Source organism: Brassica rapa, chromosome A01 (genome assembly GCF_000309985.2).
Source record: "Brassica rapa cultivar Chiifu-401-42 chromosome A01, CAAS_Brap_v3.01, whole genome shotgun sequence".
NCBI classification, from domain to species: Eukaryota; Viridiplantae; Streptophyta; class Magnoliopsida; order Brassicales; family Brassicaceae; genus Brassica; species Brassica rapa.
In genome coordinates, this window is record NC_024795.2 from 3,309,923 (window position 1) to 3,326,615 (window position 16,693).

General features: G+C 37.6%; 2 protein-coding genes across 2 annotated transcripts; both read right to left on the bottom strand.

The window, feature by feature from the left end:
- Positions 1-151: 151 nt before the first annotated feature.
- Positions 152-4,425, bottom strand: LOC103852335 (serine carboxypeptidase-like 29). Its single transcript, XM_009129243.3, has 10 exons — positions 4,362-4,425; positions 2,833-4,263; positions 2,419-2,526; positions 2,105-2,200; positions 1,915-2,007; positions 1,732-1,817; positions 1,233-1,645; positions 1,057-1,152; positions 868-973; positions 152-488 (listed from the first exon to the last, which is right to left on the bottom strand). The coding sequence occupies exons 2-10, from the start codon at positions 3,125-3,127 to the stop codon at positions 339-341; spliced, it is 1,443 nt and encodes a 480-aa protein (XP_009127491.1). The 5' UTR covers positions 3,128-4,263; positions 4,362-4,425; the 3' UTR covers positions 152-338.
- An 8,482-nt stretch (positions 4,426-12,907) lies between these two features.
- Positions 12,908-15,813, bottom strand: LOC103852355 (serine carboxypeptidase-like 29). Its single transcript, XM_009129263.3, has 10 exons — positions 15,502-15,813; positions 14,914-15,021; positions 14,724-14,819; positions 14,539-14,631; positions 14,372-14,457; positions 14,010-14,273; positions 13,797-13,930; positions 13,618-13,713; positions 13,430-13,535; positions 12,908-13,343 (listed from the first exon to the last, which is right to left on the bottom strand). Exons 1-10 carry the CDS (start codon positions 15,770-15,772, stop codon positions 13,152-13,154), a joined length of 1,446 nt encoding a protein of 481 aa, XP_009127511.2. The 5' UTR covers positions 15,773-15,813; the 3' UTR covers positions 12,908-13,151.
- Positions 15,814-16,693: the final 880 nt, after the last annotated feature.

Consider the following 16,693-nt stretch of genomic DNA (forward strand, 5'->3'; position numbering starts at 1 on the left):
TTTTTAAATACTTAAAACCGTTTGATCTCTAGCTAAGAACCAAAGAAAAAGAAAGAGATTACTGAGGGTGAGAGGTTTATTACAGAAGAGAATATAAACAGTGCAGAGCCAAGAATCATTAAGGTGTGTTCAGAATTAAACATTGAAGCACTGATGCAAGTAAGTTCAATTTCTATTTCTTACCCCAAGTATTATACTCTTTAACGAGTTCTTACATACTTTTCAGAAACACAAAATGTGTTTTCTTGAATTATGTATGGACTGGGAAATGGATGGTATGACTTCTCATAAAATGGTACAAACTTAATAGAATCCAACATTAACATGTTTTAATCATATCAGAACTCGTCATGAGTCAATGGAGTTCCAGATATAAAAGCCTTGAAGAGTGCAAGAGCCTCCTTTGGTCTGTGCAAAGCAACTTCATGCCCTGATCCTCTCACAATCACAAAGTTTAGACCTGCATACTGCTGACTCCACCCTCCCACCTGTTTCAAATCATCATGACTAAATTTTCAAAAGGGTTTCATAACAATGTCTAGCAGGGCCGTCTAATAGCATGTGCTAGTGGAGCGGTCGAACAGGGCCCGAACTTAAAAATAAAAAAATACTTAAGAAAATTTCTAAAATAAATATATAAATTTGGTTTAAAATTTTAAATTTTTAATGTATTCTTAAATTTATTATCTATAATTAAAAGAAAAACGTCAAATTTATATAGATAAAATTATTAACTTTTAAAATTATTTCATTACATTGTTAAATATATAGTTAATTGTTTTTTTGAACAGGGTCTTAGTATAATTTGAGACGGCCCTCTAGACAATGGATTCTCACTTTTCTCAGTTGAGTTTGTTTGTTAATTACCTGTCCGTCTATGTACCAAGGGCCATAGGGACTAATTGTACTAAGGTTTAGAGCATTTATGCTGTACCGGGTTGATGTGACTGGTACAATAGCATCTGCATCTCCACTGTTACACCACAGAAACAAAACTTTTTTAAACCACCAAAAACGCCACAAAACTTGAAGAAAAGATATATATAGAGAAAAGACCTGAAAACCCAAATCCGTAGCCCGGCAGCTATAAGCTCGTGGTAAATGTCTAGAACCGAGGAAGGACTATCTTTCCAGTGTTCACCCACGACTTTACTGCAAAACCGAAAAAGAAACTGTTCCTATCAGAATTGTTACAAAGCCTTAAGCCCTTTTTTTTGTAGCCTCATAATTACCTGCAAGTATCCCATTTGGATGGTGCAACTTTTGGTGGGACATGGAGGGCTTTTTGAACTTTTGGAAGATTGAAATACACTTTGGAGTGTTTCTTCGTGCAAGGATCATACACGCGGCTAAGATCACTTACAAATGGTCTTTTTTTATTTAGCAACATACTTGACTGGGAAGAATTTGTAACACAGGCCGGTGTAAAGACACTGTAACGGTCTATGTTACCCATTTCCTTGTCGGCTATCTTTAGAACCTTTTTACACGCTTCAGAGGCGTAAATAAATGGTATCATAAATGGTTCCGAAGCACACTTAAGTTTCAGTAAGGTGTATGTTTGGTCGGAGATAAACCCCAACGACCACATATATTGGAAAAGACCGAGCCTATCCTGAATATCATCCATAAGCCCATTTCCTACCTTTAAAACAAACAATTATCAAAAACATTAATTTAAACCTTCTCGACTGATAAGCACACATGGATAGATAATGAGGATAGGCTCACCATGTAACCTTTCAGATTAATGGTGTTTTCACCAGAAGCTTGGTTATGTTTTACAATGGCTTGACTCAGCTGAGGAATGTAATGACCTATAACAAGCAAGCCAGATAAGATTTTTAAGACAAAACAAATATTATAGAGGATTATAAAGTAAACCAAGCTTCAATGCTTATAGTACAGTAGTACCTGCATAGCTCTCCCCAACTATATAAAACTCTCTTCCTTTGTACTCCGGATATCGCTCAACCCATTTCAGTAAAAATGTTAGTGAGTCTTGTGCTGCGCAAATCATAACACCTCAACTATAAACCCCATCCACCAACAAAAGAGTATCGAAGAAGACAGTGAGATTAAGGCAGCTAAAACAGTTAATTACCAGTTCTCTTATCACCATTTGTAAGCAAATCAGACGAGGTGTTTGAGTATGAATAACCAACTCCAACCGGTGCATCAAGGAACAAAATATTCGCAGCTGCACAAACAAGTTGCACCAAAAGCTTTAAGCTTTATCGGAATTATAGCTCTCTAAGAGATCTAAGTAAGTTATAGGAGAGATATATTAATCCAGTTATTATCAATTGTTTTTAGGTTGAAAACACATCTTATGATCTTTTCAACTACGTACGGATGTAGGAGACTTTGTATCCAATATTGCAAACATAATATGCACATCTCTCATTTCAATTTTACCTTGGTTCCAAGAATGTTGATTAAGGTAAAGAGTCTTCCCATCAGACTTAATGTGAAATGGCCCTATCTCTTCTGCCTCGCCAAATCCAACCGATGAACATCCTGGTCCTGCAAAGAGAGATAGTAAAAAAAGAACTCCATCTCAGACCAAGAAGAATCAAGATTCAAGATTAAAAATCCACTCACGTGTATCATTTACTAAAATGGGAAATAAAATCACGTGTATCATACTAAAAGGGGAAATACTATCATGTGTATCATACTAGAAGCAATAATAAAATCATAAGTAATCAAATCCAAACCAAAGTAGCTACACAACAGTAAAAATCAATGATCCATATCATATAACAATAACGCATAGTGATCGAAACATGTTTAATGAGCCAGAGAAAGTCTTAGAGGGGTTTATGTTACCTCCATTGAGCCAGAGAACGAGAGGCTTAGACGCAGGATCTTCAGCAGCTTCAAAGAGCCAGTAGAAGAGCGCTCTTCCCATTTTCTCATTCGTCGTAACGAAACCAGAATAGTGAGCAAAGTTTACATTGAAATTTTGACCAGGCAAATTCCAGACCTTGTCCTGGTCTTTCTCAGACAAGACAGCTTCACAGTTACATAAATGGGCAATCACTATAATAGCGTAGACGAAACAAGACCTGGTTTTAGCCATTTTTGTTTGGTATGTTAACACCAGAGAGCTAACGAAGATCATTTAAAGACTGAAGACTAACGCATAAAGGGCGATCACGTCACAAGCTTACTCAGCTAATTCAAAAGAATCTGACTTTTTTTAAATATATTGAATCATTTACTAAATAAGCAAATCCAAACGAATCTGACATTTTTAAAAGATATTGAATCATTTACCAAATAAGCCAATCCAAAAGAATCTGGATATTTTTTTTATATTGAGTAGTTTACGAATAAGACATTTTTGAGTTTTGACTTCTTGTGATAATAAAAACCAATATTGTCCTCTAAAAACCACAGTTTTCTAGCTTTAAGAAAAAAAAGTCAATAAGAATATTTGGGGCAAGTTCTACGAAAAATGGTAGCTTATAAACTGCCAAAGCGAGAATAAAGAATGAAATAGGGTTCAAAATAACCATGTCACATAGGGTGATTATACTTTAGCATCGACCTCTCACTTCCACGTCCTCTGGAAGAGTGTTGAGCTCCTCTGCCACGGTATGAAGATGACCCAGGGTGAAACACCTGCAAACATTGTTGATCCTTGTGCCCAAGGTTCTGTCTGCTCCTGGAATCAAGGAGCTGGTTGTTCATCATTGGCATCACTGGAGCTAGACTTGGGACTAGGTGGGGAACAACGCCAATTTGGATTTGTTGACTTGGGACTAGATTGGGCCCAATACCAAATTGGTTCTGCTGATAAGTCTCAGGTTGGTGGAAGTAGTTCTGGCCCGTTGATCCTTGTGCCCTGCTCCTCAAATGTTGATAAATTAAAGTCATTCCTGGAACCATCTTGTTACTGTTTTCTTCTTCACTACTCATCTTTGTTGTTGTACTGTCGCAGTCAATAACTTCTTCTTTTTCTTCGTCAAAGAAGTCAAACTCTTGACTTAATGGATCATGAAATCTCTTGTACAGATCCTCTTCATCAATATGCTCTGCAAATTCTTTCAAGAACGAGACATGTGGATCATCCAAAGGGAATTGGAAATCTGGAAACAGCCTCACAATGTAGTCAGGCTTCGTTACAGATCCAAAGTAGTACCCATCCACACGACCATATGGAGTTAAAGTTTCAGTTATCCACACGATAGAACCTACTTTCAAAGTTTTATGTTCTTGCCCCCTCTTAATTACCACATGTTGTAGCCCCAATACCTGTGATCAGAAATTGGGTTTTTGCTATTACCTGACTTTGTATAAAGAACATTAAAAAGATAAAAGAAAACAAAAAAGAGTAAATTCTACTGGATTACCATTTTCACAACTCAACAAATTGTGGCGTGGTGCAGCTTCTAGGGTTTTTTTTGTTTTCCTTTGTTAAATCAAGGTGATGGATGCGCTTCTAGATATATATATATATATATAGTATCTCTTGGTAAATATCCTCAAGGATCTTGCGTGTATATGAGATAACAACATACGGCTGTATATTGCTACTAGTATAGGAGAATATCTCATATTGATTCTCTCTAAAATATCCTACCACAATCTTCTATCTAATAAATAACGATGACAAATCTTTTTGGTTCAAGTACGGTTTGGTATGATTCAAAGAAACTCCTTCATTTAGTAAGTACACAATAAAAATGTGGTGCAGGGAAAACACATACTAAGCAAGTTTTTAAGTCAAAAACAAGTTCAAAAGAATATTAAACAGAGACTGATTCAGGCTTAATTAAGACTTGTCTGAGACTGATTCAAGCTCGCTTAGTAAGCAAGATCTCTTAAGCCCTCGATACTCTTTATGTTTATAGATATTTAAGAGTGTGTGTCTTCAAGAACAGAGAGCTTACCTTCTTAAATTTACGTAAACAAATTACCTAAACCCCTTTTCCTAATGATAATGATTCAGACAGGAGATCGAATTTGTCTCTTCAACACTTAAACCAGATCCAAATTCTTTAGTCTTTTTGGTGGTACACATGAACATAGTATGTTTGCATAGAATTGACCAAACCAAATACAAAGGGATGTCATAAGTTTTATAAAAAAACGACTCCCCATAATCCAAAAAGGAAATGAAAATAGACATTTTGTTGCAAAAAATGTAATGACTAAACCCTCAAATGGAGATGTAGAATCCATCTAAGTAGCCCTGGTTGCTTGCGCATCAAGAACTGAGATGAGAGCGAAGAGATGGTTGGATACGGATCAAAAATAAATAGAAACATCATCTTCAGATGACAAGAGAGATGCTAAAGCATAAACTATCCTAAGATTTTTTTAAAAACTATAACCATGAACGGAGACAAATCCATTTGATACAAAACATCAGTATTGCGATAGGTAAGAGAAAAAGATAAAAACGTCTAGACAGAGAGAAAAATGATTTACGAAAATGTATAAACCAGACTTGCTTCACGTTTATTTTTCTGATACAAACAGGAGAAGATGAGTAGTTTTCATTTTAGAACCCATGTCTAATCAAGGGTCAACGTCTTCCTCTCCCGCGACCTCCTCTTCCTTGGTTAGAATATGGAGCAGCATTAGACAGACGAGACTGCCTTCGCTGGCGAACATGTTGTGCACCATGTTGCATCCATTCTCTTTGATTTGATGGTTCTTCAGCGTTAGAACTTAGAACTCAGACTTTGAAGTTGCTGGTAAAGAGATGGGTAACCACTATCTTGATGCCGCATCATTCCTCCTTGGGTTGATGAATCTCCAATGGTAAAGCCCTGATTTTGATGCTGCATCATTCCTCCTCCTTGGGTTGAAGAATCTCCAATGCTAAAGCCCTGACTTTGATGTTGCATACTAGCTCCTTGGGTTGATGACTCTCCAATGGTAAAACCCTGTTGATATTGTAAACCACCAAAGTAATGTTGCATCATTGCTCCTTGCTCTCTATCGTTAGGTCTCAGAGTTTGCATTTGTTGGCGCAGATATGGTGCTTGATGATGCATCATTCCTCCTTGGGTTGATGACTCTCCAGCATTAAACCCCTGACTTTGCATTTGCTGCGGCAGATATTGATGCTGCAACCATGGTCTTCACCATAAGACCTCTGAGATTGCACTTGCTGGCCAAGAAACTGTGTACTATCAACGTGAGGCTGCATCCATGGTCTTTGGTCTGATGTCTCTGCAGCGTAGGACCTGTGAGTTTGAACTTGCGGGCCAAGAGACTGTGGACCACTAGAACGATGTTGCAACCATGGTCTTTGGTCTGATCGCTCTGCAGCGTAAGAGCTCTGCGTTCGAACTTGCTGATCAAGAGACTGCGTACTATCAATGTGAATTGTGAGGCTGCAACCATGGTCTTCGGGCTGATGGATCTCGAGCGTTGGACCTCCGAGCTTGACCTTGCTGATCAAGAGACTGTGTACTATCAAGATGATGCTGCATCCATGGTCCCCGGGCTGATGACTCTCGAGCGTTTGACCTCTGAGTTTGACCTTGCTGGCCAAGAGACTGTGTATTATCAAAGTGATGCTGCAACCATGGTCTCCGGGCTGATGGATCTCGAGCGTCGGACCTCTGAGTTTGACCTTGCTGGCCAAGAGACTGTGGAACACCGGAACGATGTTGCATCCATGGTCTTTGATCTGATGGATCTCCCCTTTGATCTTGAACTATCGCTGGAGCTGGACTTTGGCTAATCCCTCCTATAGTTTCCGCTTCACTCCTCTGCATGTTGTTAAATGTGATTCTTGAACTCAAGAACAACAGTTATGCGACTTTGGCGAGAGAGAAGCGACTTTGGCGAGAGAGAAAGACGATGGTAAATGGTGATGTTGCGTCGGTTATTAAGAATTGCTAACGTGGGTTTCGACTTTTTTTGAAAAAATTAAATATTATTCTCTTTGTTTCTTGTATCACAGGTTACAAAAGCAATTGAAAAAAACCCTTAAATATTGTTGTTTGAAAATTATTTTTTATATTTTAGAATTATTTTTTAAAACATTTTACAATTTTATACTCTTTACAATTTTTATATTCTTTTATAATTATTTTTTAGTTATTTTTAGAATTATATTGTTGTTAGAGATATATTCATGGTTGTGACTAAAAGAAAGGTATGTTGTTAATTTATTTTTAAGAGCAGTTAAACAATGTGAATTGTTATTTTTGGGTTTTTTGCAAAATTGACCTAGATTTCAAAGTCAAACACAAAACTAACTTCTTTTTTTTTTTTTGGAAATTAGTTTTGCCCTATTCACCCCACAAGTTCATGTAATTCATGAAAATGCCATCAATTTTTTTTTCTTTCGAAAATGACATTTTTACTCTCTCACCCTCATCATCTTTAAATAATTACAAGATTGTCATTGTCATCAATACCCCAACCACCATGAACAACCAATTTGAAGCTCTTAATGCTCCCAAAATTGATTTAGTCTTATTCTTTCTCCATTCTTATGAACTAAACACAACATCTCTCTCACTTTCTTTTCGCATTCAGCTAAAAAAGCCCAAAATTTTGATTCTACATTTTTTTATGGTTCATAGAGTCATAGAAGCTAACGATTCTGGGTGGGTCACTTTCGTTTGAGATTATGTGTGTTTGGAAAAGTCTTATGTATGCTAAGAAAGTTATCTCACCAATTTAAGGTATGAAAGTGAATTTTTTTGTATTTCCCTTCATTTGGTTGCTCAATGATGTTTCTGGACCATTAGAAAAAAAAAAGGAAATCAGTGTCCTCATTCACATAACAATGGACTTTAATATCTAGACACGCTTGCAAGTTTCCAAGAGTGTACCTCACTATTTTAAGAATCATTTTAGCACATTGGTGGCTTCACTGGAGCTGACTCTAGTTTTGAAGGCATTATCAGACGGTTAGAGATGATGGTAACAGAGTCTTGGATCCTCTGGAGATGATGGTAACAGTTCTTCATGTCTTCTCTTGTGAGGTCAATACCAATGCTGCATAGAAAATGAATTAATTATCAGTAAGCTTCTTCTTCAGAGTCAGATCTCTGTTTATTGATCAATTATTATTCTGCTAATTTTCTGGGAGAGCTCCTCTATATGACATATACCCTTTGCAAGCCTTAAAGTTTGCACTAATGTTTCCAGAGATCTTCATGTCTATAAACTGAGCTACCAAAAATTTCTCAGCAAGATAAGCAACTAAACCAGCAAATATGTTTTGCTGTGACTGAACTCTAATCCAATATCAATATAGACAATTATAAGAAATTAAATCTAGAGCAGAAAATTGCAGATTAAAAATCCATACTGGTAGTGTAACTGTCACCTTTTGGTTTATGCATATCAACGAACCACTTAAGATACAATCGGCGCGGTCCATTTGCGGCGGTTTGAGGGTAGAGGAAAAGCTACCATGGGAGCTCTTAACCTCTTGACAGAGGTTCCTGATTGTGGCGGCCATTGGTGTCACCGCCTCTGAGCGTAAAAAGAAAAGTGATTCCGCAGCTCTAGAATTCATCATCCTTTTCTTTCTGTAATGGAGGGGATTTTTAATCAAATGGGATTGCAAGCGAGCCGCATACGCCTTCTTCACCACCACCGTATATATACTAATTCACTGAATCTGCTAGGCATTGAAGTTTTAAGTATTTTGTTGCATATATCAGTATCGTTTTCTTCGGTTTATTACAGAAGAGAATAAACAGGTGCAGAGCCAAGAGTCATTGGGGTGTTTTTTATACCCTTGATGCGAGTTTCATTTATCCAATGTGATACCCTTTCATACCTACTTTTCCATTTCTCATAAACACAATGTGTTTTCTTGAATGTGGCTCATATATGGTAGAAAGAAACGTAGTAGAGCCTAACATTAAAATGTTTCAAACAAACAAACAGTAGAAGAAGAGGAAGAACCAGCGAAACCAAGACATAAAAAGCTCTTACTTATTCTCTCCCTCTCTTCTTCATTCAATGACTGAGACTGATTCAAGCTCGCTTAGTAAGCAAGATCTCTTAAGCCCTCGATACTCTTTATGTTTATAGATATTTAAGAGTGTGTGTCTTCAAGAACAGAGAGCTTACCTTCTTAAATTTACGTAAACAAATTACCTAAACCCCTTTTCCTAATGATAATGATTCAGACAGGAGATCGAATTTGTCTCTTCAACACTTAAACCAGATCCAAATTCTTTAGTCTTTTTGGTGGTACACATGAACATAGTATGTTTGCATAGAATTGACCAAACCAAATACAAAGGGATGTCATAAGTTTTATAAAAAAACGACTCCCCATAATCCAAAAAGGAAATGAAAATAGACATTTTGTTGCAAAAAATGTAATGACTAAACCCTCAAATGGAGATGTAGAATCCATCTAAGTAGCCCTGGTTGCTTGCGCATCAAGAACTGAGATGAGAGCGAAGAGATGGTTGGATACGGATCAAAAATAAATAGAAACATCATCTTCAGATGACAAGAGAGATGCTAAAGCATAAACTATCCTAAGATTTTTTAAAAACTATAACCATGAACGGAGACAAATCCATTTGATACAAAACATCAGTATTGCGATAGGTAAGAGAAAAAGATAAAAACGTCTAGACAGAGAGAAAAATGATTTACGAAAATGTATAAACCAGACTTGCTTCACGTTTATTTTTCTGATACAAACAGGAGAAGATGAGTAGTTTTCATTTTAGAACCCATGTCTAATCAAGGGTCAACGTCTTCCTCTCCCGCGACCTCCTCTTCCTTGGTTAGAATATGGAGCAGCATTAGACAGACGAGACTGCCTTCGCTGGCGAACATGTTGTGCACCATGTTGCATCCATTCTCTTTGATTTGATGGTTCTTCAGCGTTAGAACTTAGAACTCAGACTTTGAAGTTGCTGGTAAAGAGATGGGTAACCACTATCTTGATGCCGCATCATTCCTCCTTGGGTTGATGAATCTCCAATGGTAAAGCCCTGATTTTGATGCTGCATCATTCCTCCTCCTTGGGTTGAAGAATCTCCAATGCTAAAGCCCTGACTTTGATGTTGCATACTAGCTCCTTGGGTTGATGACTCTCCAATGGTAAAACCCTGTTGATATTGTAAACCACCAAAGTAATGTTGCATCATTGCTCCTTGCTCTCTATCGTTAGGTCTCAGAGTTTGCATTTGTTGGCGCAGATATGGTGCTTGATGATGCATCATTCCTCCTTGGGTTGATGACTCTCCAGCATTAAACCCCTGACTTTGCATTTGCTGCGGCAGATATTGATGCTGCAACCATGGTCTTCACCATAAGACCTCTGAGATTGCACTTGCTGGCCAAGAAACTGTGTACTATCAACGTGAGGCTGCATCCATGGTCTTTGGTCTGATGTCTCTGCAGCGTAGGACCTGTGAGTTTGAACTTGCGGGCCAAGAGACTGTGGACCACTAGAACGATGTTGCAACCATGGTCTTTGGTCTGATCGCTCTGCAGCGTAAGAGCTCTGCGTTCGAACTTGCTGATCAAGAGACTGCGTACTATCAATGTGAATTGTGAGGCTGCAACCATGGTCTTCGGGCTGATGGATCTCGAGCGTTGGACCTCCGAGCTTGACCTTGCTGATCAAGAGACTGTGTACTATCAAGATGATGCTGCATCCATGGTCCCCGGGCTGATGACTCTCGAGCGTTTGACCTCTGAGTTTGACCTTGCTGGCCAAGAGACTGTGTATTATCAAAGTGATGCTGCAACCATGGTCTCCGGGCTGATGGATCTCGAGCGTCGGACCTCTGAGTTTGACCTTGCTGGCCAAGAGACTGTGGAACACCGGAACGATGTTGCATCCATGGTCTTTGATCTGATGGATCTCCCCTTTGATCTTGAACTATCGCTGGAGCTGGACTTTGGCTAATCCCTCCTATAGTTTCCGCTTCACTCCTCTGCATGTTGTTAAATGTGATTCTTGAACTCAAGAACAACAGTTATGCGACTTTGGCGAGAGAGAAGCGACTTTGGCGAGAGAGAAAGACGATGGTAAATGGTGATGTTGCGTCGGTTATTAAGAATTGCTAACGTGGGTTTCGACTTTTTTTGAAAAAATTAAATATTATTCTCTTTGTTTCTTGTATCACAGGTTACAAAAGCAATTGAAAAAAACCCTTAAATATTGTTGTTTGAAAATTATTTTTTATATTTTAGAATTATTTTTTAAAACATTTTACAATTTTATACTCTTTACAATTTTTATATTCTTTTATAATTATTTTTTAGTTATTTTTAGAATTATATTGTTGTTAGAGATATATTCATGGTTGTGACTAAAAGAAAGGTATGTTGTTAATTTATTTTTAAGAGCAGTTAAACAATGTGAATTGTTATTTTTGGGTTTTTTGCAAAATTGACCTAGATTTCAAAGTCAAACACAAAACTAACTTCTTTTTTTTTTTTTGGAAATTAGTTTTGCCCTATTCACCCCACAAGTTCATGTAATTCATGAAAATGCCATCAATTTTTTTTTCTTTCGAAAATGACATTTTTACTCTCTCACCCTCATCATCTTTAAATAATTACAAGATTGTCATTGTCATCAATACCCCAACCACCATGAACAACCAATTTGAAGCTCTTAATGCTCCCAAAATTGATTTAGTCTTATTCTTTCTCCATTCTTATGAACTAAACACAACATCTCTCTCACTTTCTTTTCGCATTCAGCTAAAAAAGCCCAAAATTTTGATTCTACATTTTTTTATGGTTCATAGAGTCATAGAAGCTAACGATTCTGGGTGGGTCACTTTCGTTTGAGATTATGTGTGTTTGGAAAAGTCTTATGTATGCTAAGAAAGTTATCTCACCAATTTAAGGTATGAAAGTGAATTTTTTTGTATTTCCCTTCATTTGGTTGCTCAATGATGTTTCTGGACCATTAGAAAAAAAAAAGGAAATCAGTGTCCTCATTCACATAACAATGGACTTTAATATCTAGACACGCTTGCAAGTTTCCAAGAGTGTACCTCACTATTTTAAGAATCATTTTAGCACATTGGTGGCTTCACTGGAGCTGACTCTAGTTTTGAAGGCATTATCAGACGGTTAGAGATGATGGTAACAGAGTCTTGGATCCTCTGGAGATGATGGTAACAGTTCTTCATGTCTTCTCTTGTGAGGTCAATACCAATGCTGCATAGAAAATGAATTAATTATCAGTAAGCTTCTTCTTCAGAGTCAGATCTCTGTTTATTGATCAATTATTATTCTGCTAATTTTCTGGGAGAGCTCCTCTATATGACATATACCCTTTGCAAGCCTTAAAGTTTGCACTAATGTTTCCAGAGATCTTCATGTCTATAAACTGAGCTACCAAAAATTTCTCAGCAAGATAAGCAACTAAACCAGCAAATATGTTTTGCTGTGACTGAACTCTAATCCAATATCAATATAGACAATTATAAGAAATTAAATCTAGAGCAGAAAATTGCAGATTAAAAATCCATACTGGTAGTGTAACTGTCACCTTTTGGTTTATGCATATCAACGAACCACTTAAGATACAATCGGCGCGGTCCATTTGCGGCGGTTTGAGGGTAGAGGAAAAGCTACCATGGGAGCTCTTAACCTCTTGACAGAGGTTCCTGATTGTGGCGGCCATTGGTGTCACCGCCTCTGAGCGTAAAAAGAAAAGTGATTCCGCAGCTCTAGAATTCATCATCCTTTTCTTTCTGTAATGGAGGGGATTTTTAATCAAATGGGATTGCAAGCGAGCCGCATACGCCTTCTTCACCACCACCGTATATATACTAATTCACTGAATCTGCTAGGCATTGAAGTTTTAAGTATTTTGTTGCATATATCAGTATCGTTTTCTTCGGTTTATTACAGAAGAGAATAAACAGGTGCAGAGCCAAGAGTCATTGGGGTGTTTTTTATACCCTTGATGCGAGTTTCATTTATCCAATGTGATACCCTTTCATACCTACTTTTCCATTTCTCATAAACACAATGTGTTTTCTTGAATGTGGCTCATATATGGTAGAAAGAAACGTAGTAGAGCCTAACATTAAAATGTTTCAAACAAACAAACAGTAGAAGAAGAGGAAGAACCAGCGAAACCAAGACATAAAAAGCTCTTACTTATTCTCTCCCTCTCTTCTTCATTCAATGACTGAGAATCTTCATCAAGCCAGAACTCATCATGAGTCACTAACGAGTTCAGACATCTCGCTCCTGATGCTCTTCTCCGGTGTGGACAACAATGGAGTTCCAGAAATAAAAGCCTTGAAGAGCGCAAGTGCCTCCTTTGGTCTGTGCAAAGGAACTTCATGTCCTGCGCCTCTCACAGTCACAAAGTTTAGACCTGCATACTGCTGAGTCCACCCTCCCACCTGTTTCAAATCATCATCACTAACGTTTCAAAACAATGAGAAGAAAATGATTCTCACTTTCTCAGTTGAGTTTGTTTGTTAATTACCTGTCCGTCTATGTACCAAGGGCCATAGGGACTAGTTGTACTAAGGTTTAGAGCATCTATGCTGTACCGGGTTGATGTGACTGGTACAACAGCATCTGCATCTCCACTGTTACCACCAAAACAAAACTTTTATTAACCACCAAAACGCCACAAAAACTTGAAGAAAAGATATATATAGAGAAAGAGACCTGAAAACCCATATACGAATCCCAGCAGCTATAAGCTCGTGGTAAATGTCTAGAACCGAGGAAGCACAGTCGTTCCAGTTTTCATTCACCACATAACTGCAAAACCATATACATTCGGATCAGGATTGTTACAAAGCCTTAAACCGAGTTCTAAGATAATATGGTAAGGTGAATTATACTTGCAAGTATCCCATTTGGACGGTGCAACTTCTGGTGGGACATGGAGAGCTCTTTGAACCTCTGGAAGATTGAAATACACTTTGGAGTGTTTCTCCGTGCAAGGATCATATTGTTCACTCACACGGCTATTCACCTAAGCAAAAAAAAAAACAAAAGATGACATTACCTCAACACATTCTTGACTTAAGAGGGAATTTAAGATCACTACTTACTGGTCTTCTCTTTAGCAACATTCTTGACTGGGAAGCACTTGCAACACAGGCCGGTGTGAAGACACTGTAATGGTCTATGTTACCCATTTCCTTGTACGATATCTCCAGAGCGTTATTGCAGGCTTCAGAGGAGTGAATAAAGGGTTCCAAACCACACTGGAGTTTCAGTAAGGTGTATGTTTGGTCGGAGATGAAACCCAACGTCCAAATATACTGGAAAAGACCGAGCTGGTCTTGGCGATCATCCATCAACCCATTTCCTACCTGTAAAACAAACAGTCAAACACTCACCAAAGTCTTTATAAATCTCCTAGATACACATAATCACACAGGGATCGATAATGAGAAAAGAACATGCTCACCATGTAACCTTTCAGATTAACAGTGTTTTCGCCAGAAGCTTGGTTATGTCTTACAATGGCTTGGCTCAGCTGAGGAATGTAATGCCCTATAACAAACAAGGCAGAGAAGATTTCAAGACAAAATGAAAAGACTAATAAGTAAGATGAGCTTTCCAAGTTATTATTACCTGCATAGCTCTCCCCAACTATATAAAACTCTCTTCCTTTGTACTCCGGATATCTCTCAACCCATTTCAGCAGAAATGTAAGCGAGTCTTGTGCTGTGCAAATCATAAAGCCGCAACTATAAACCCCCCACCCACCAACAAAGAGTATCTAAAAAGACAATGAGCTTAAGCAGCTAAGACATTACCAGTTCTCTTATCACCATTGGTAAGCAAATCAGATGAAGTGTTTGAGTATGAAAAGCCAACTCCAACTGGTGCATCCAGGAACAATATATTCGCAGCTGCACAAATAAAAGTTGGACCAAAGTTTTAAGCTTTAATAGAATCATATCTATCTCTCTCTCTCTCAAACATAATCTCTCATTTCAATTTTACCTTGGTTCCAAGAATATTGATTAAGGTAAAGAGTCTTCCCATCAGGCTTAATGTGAAATGGTCCTATCTCTTCAGCTTCACCAAATCCAACTGATGAACATCCTGGTCCTGTACAGAGATATAGTAAAAAACAAAAACTCCATCTCAGACCAGGTTGCTATGAAGATCCATTCATTTTGTTTGAAGAATAAGAAAGTGAAAGCTTTTCCATATCAAAGTAGTGTTTAAAATCCTAGAAAAGAAAAATCCCAATTAGATTCCATTTTAGGAATCAGAACAACATAGTTGCCACTCATAGCCTACAAGAATCAACATGAAACCAAAATTGAAAATCACGTGTAACATATCAAAAGCTACAATAAAATAAGAAACAAGCAAATAATTAATCAAATCCTACAAGACATATCTCCAAAAGTAAAAAAAAAAAAAAAATCAAGATCCATATCATATAACAGTAGCTCCTAGCAATCAAAACATGTTTAATGAGTTAAAAATCCATTTAAGTCACTATTGATTAAGCAGGAAATGAGAGGTCTTTAAATAAATAAAATGGAGAAAGCTTAGGGCTTTGTTTTTTATGTAACAAACCTCCATTGAGCCATAGAACAAGAGGCTTAGACGCAGGATCTTCAGCAGCTTCAATTAGCCAGTAGAAGAGCGCTCTTCCCAGCTTCTCATTCGTTGTAACGAATCCAGAATAGTGAGCAAAATTTACATTGAAGTTCTGACCGGGCAACTTGGAGACCTTATTCTGTTCTTTCTCAGACAAGACAGATTCACAGTTGGAAAAATGGGCAATCGCTAGAACAGCGATTGCGAAGAGAGCGTTGACAAAACAAGACCATCTGGTTTTAGCCATTAATGTTTGGTATGTTCACAGTACAATGGAGATTTATTTGTGCAATTTAAAGACAGAAGATTAGAAAACATGTGGGAGATGACGTCATAAGCTTACTCGACCAATCCCAAAAGAATCTGACTTTTATTATATTTCACTCATCGTACGTTGTGTGGGTGTGGTCCTAACGAATGTAAACGTTCAAACGTAACTGCAAAGGACTCAGAATGGCGTTTTTGGTTTAGCAATTAGCTGTTATTACTTAAGTTAGATTTTTTTGCTGGATGATTGATTAATTACGAAGACCTTATCTGAATTCGTAATTAGAGATCTTTGGAATCTGTTTTGTTGTGTTGTATGTAAACTGCTGTTTTGGTATTAAATATAGCGTTACTGATTGCGTCTGCGTTTGAGATAGTTGCGTATGAGATGCGGAAACTGTATATGTGGAATAGAATTATAGAAGCAAGTGCCAAAGGGCTTCACGTGTTTTCTTCTATTGGGCCGTTTCTAAGCTACGTCATATTACTCAACTAAACTATTTCTTTCTTACAACATATAAATGAAGCAATAGCTTTTATGTTTCTTTACGTTTTGGCTTAGATAATTAAAGTATTATCAAACCATCCCATGGGAATCTTGTGCGTCATTTTCAACTTTTACTAAATAATAATTGACTCTATAATTGGAGCTTTATCTGACGACGATTTGATAAAGCTCGAGGGTCCAGCACTTTCGGACCTTGTGGCTGCACGCTCGTTGAATACGTACCAACAAAGCAAATGCTAAAAGAATCCAGCGTTTTTGAACATCATCATAATATCAAGCTTTAAGACAAGGTATGAAACAATCAGTATTGTACCTTCAGTCAGTGGCATCTCTTTGGGTTTTGAAACCAAGACCAATGTTCTTTCCATAAACGATTGCCTTCTTTTCATGCCT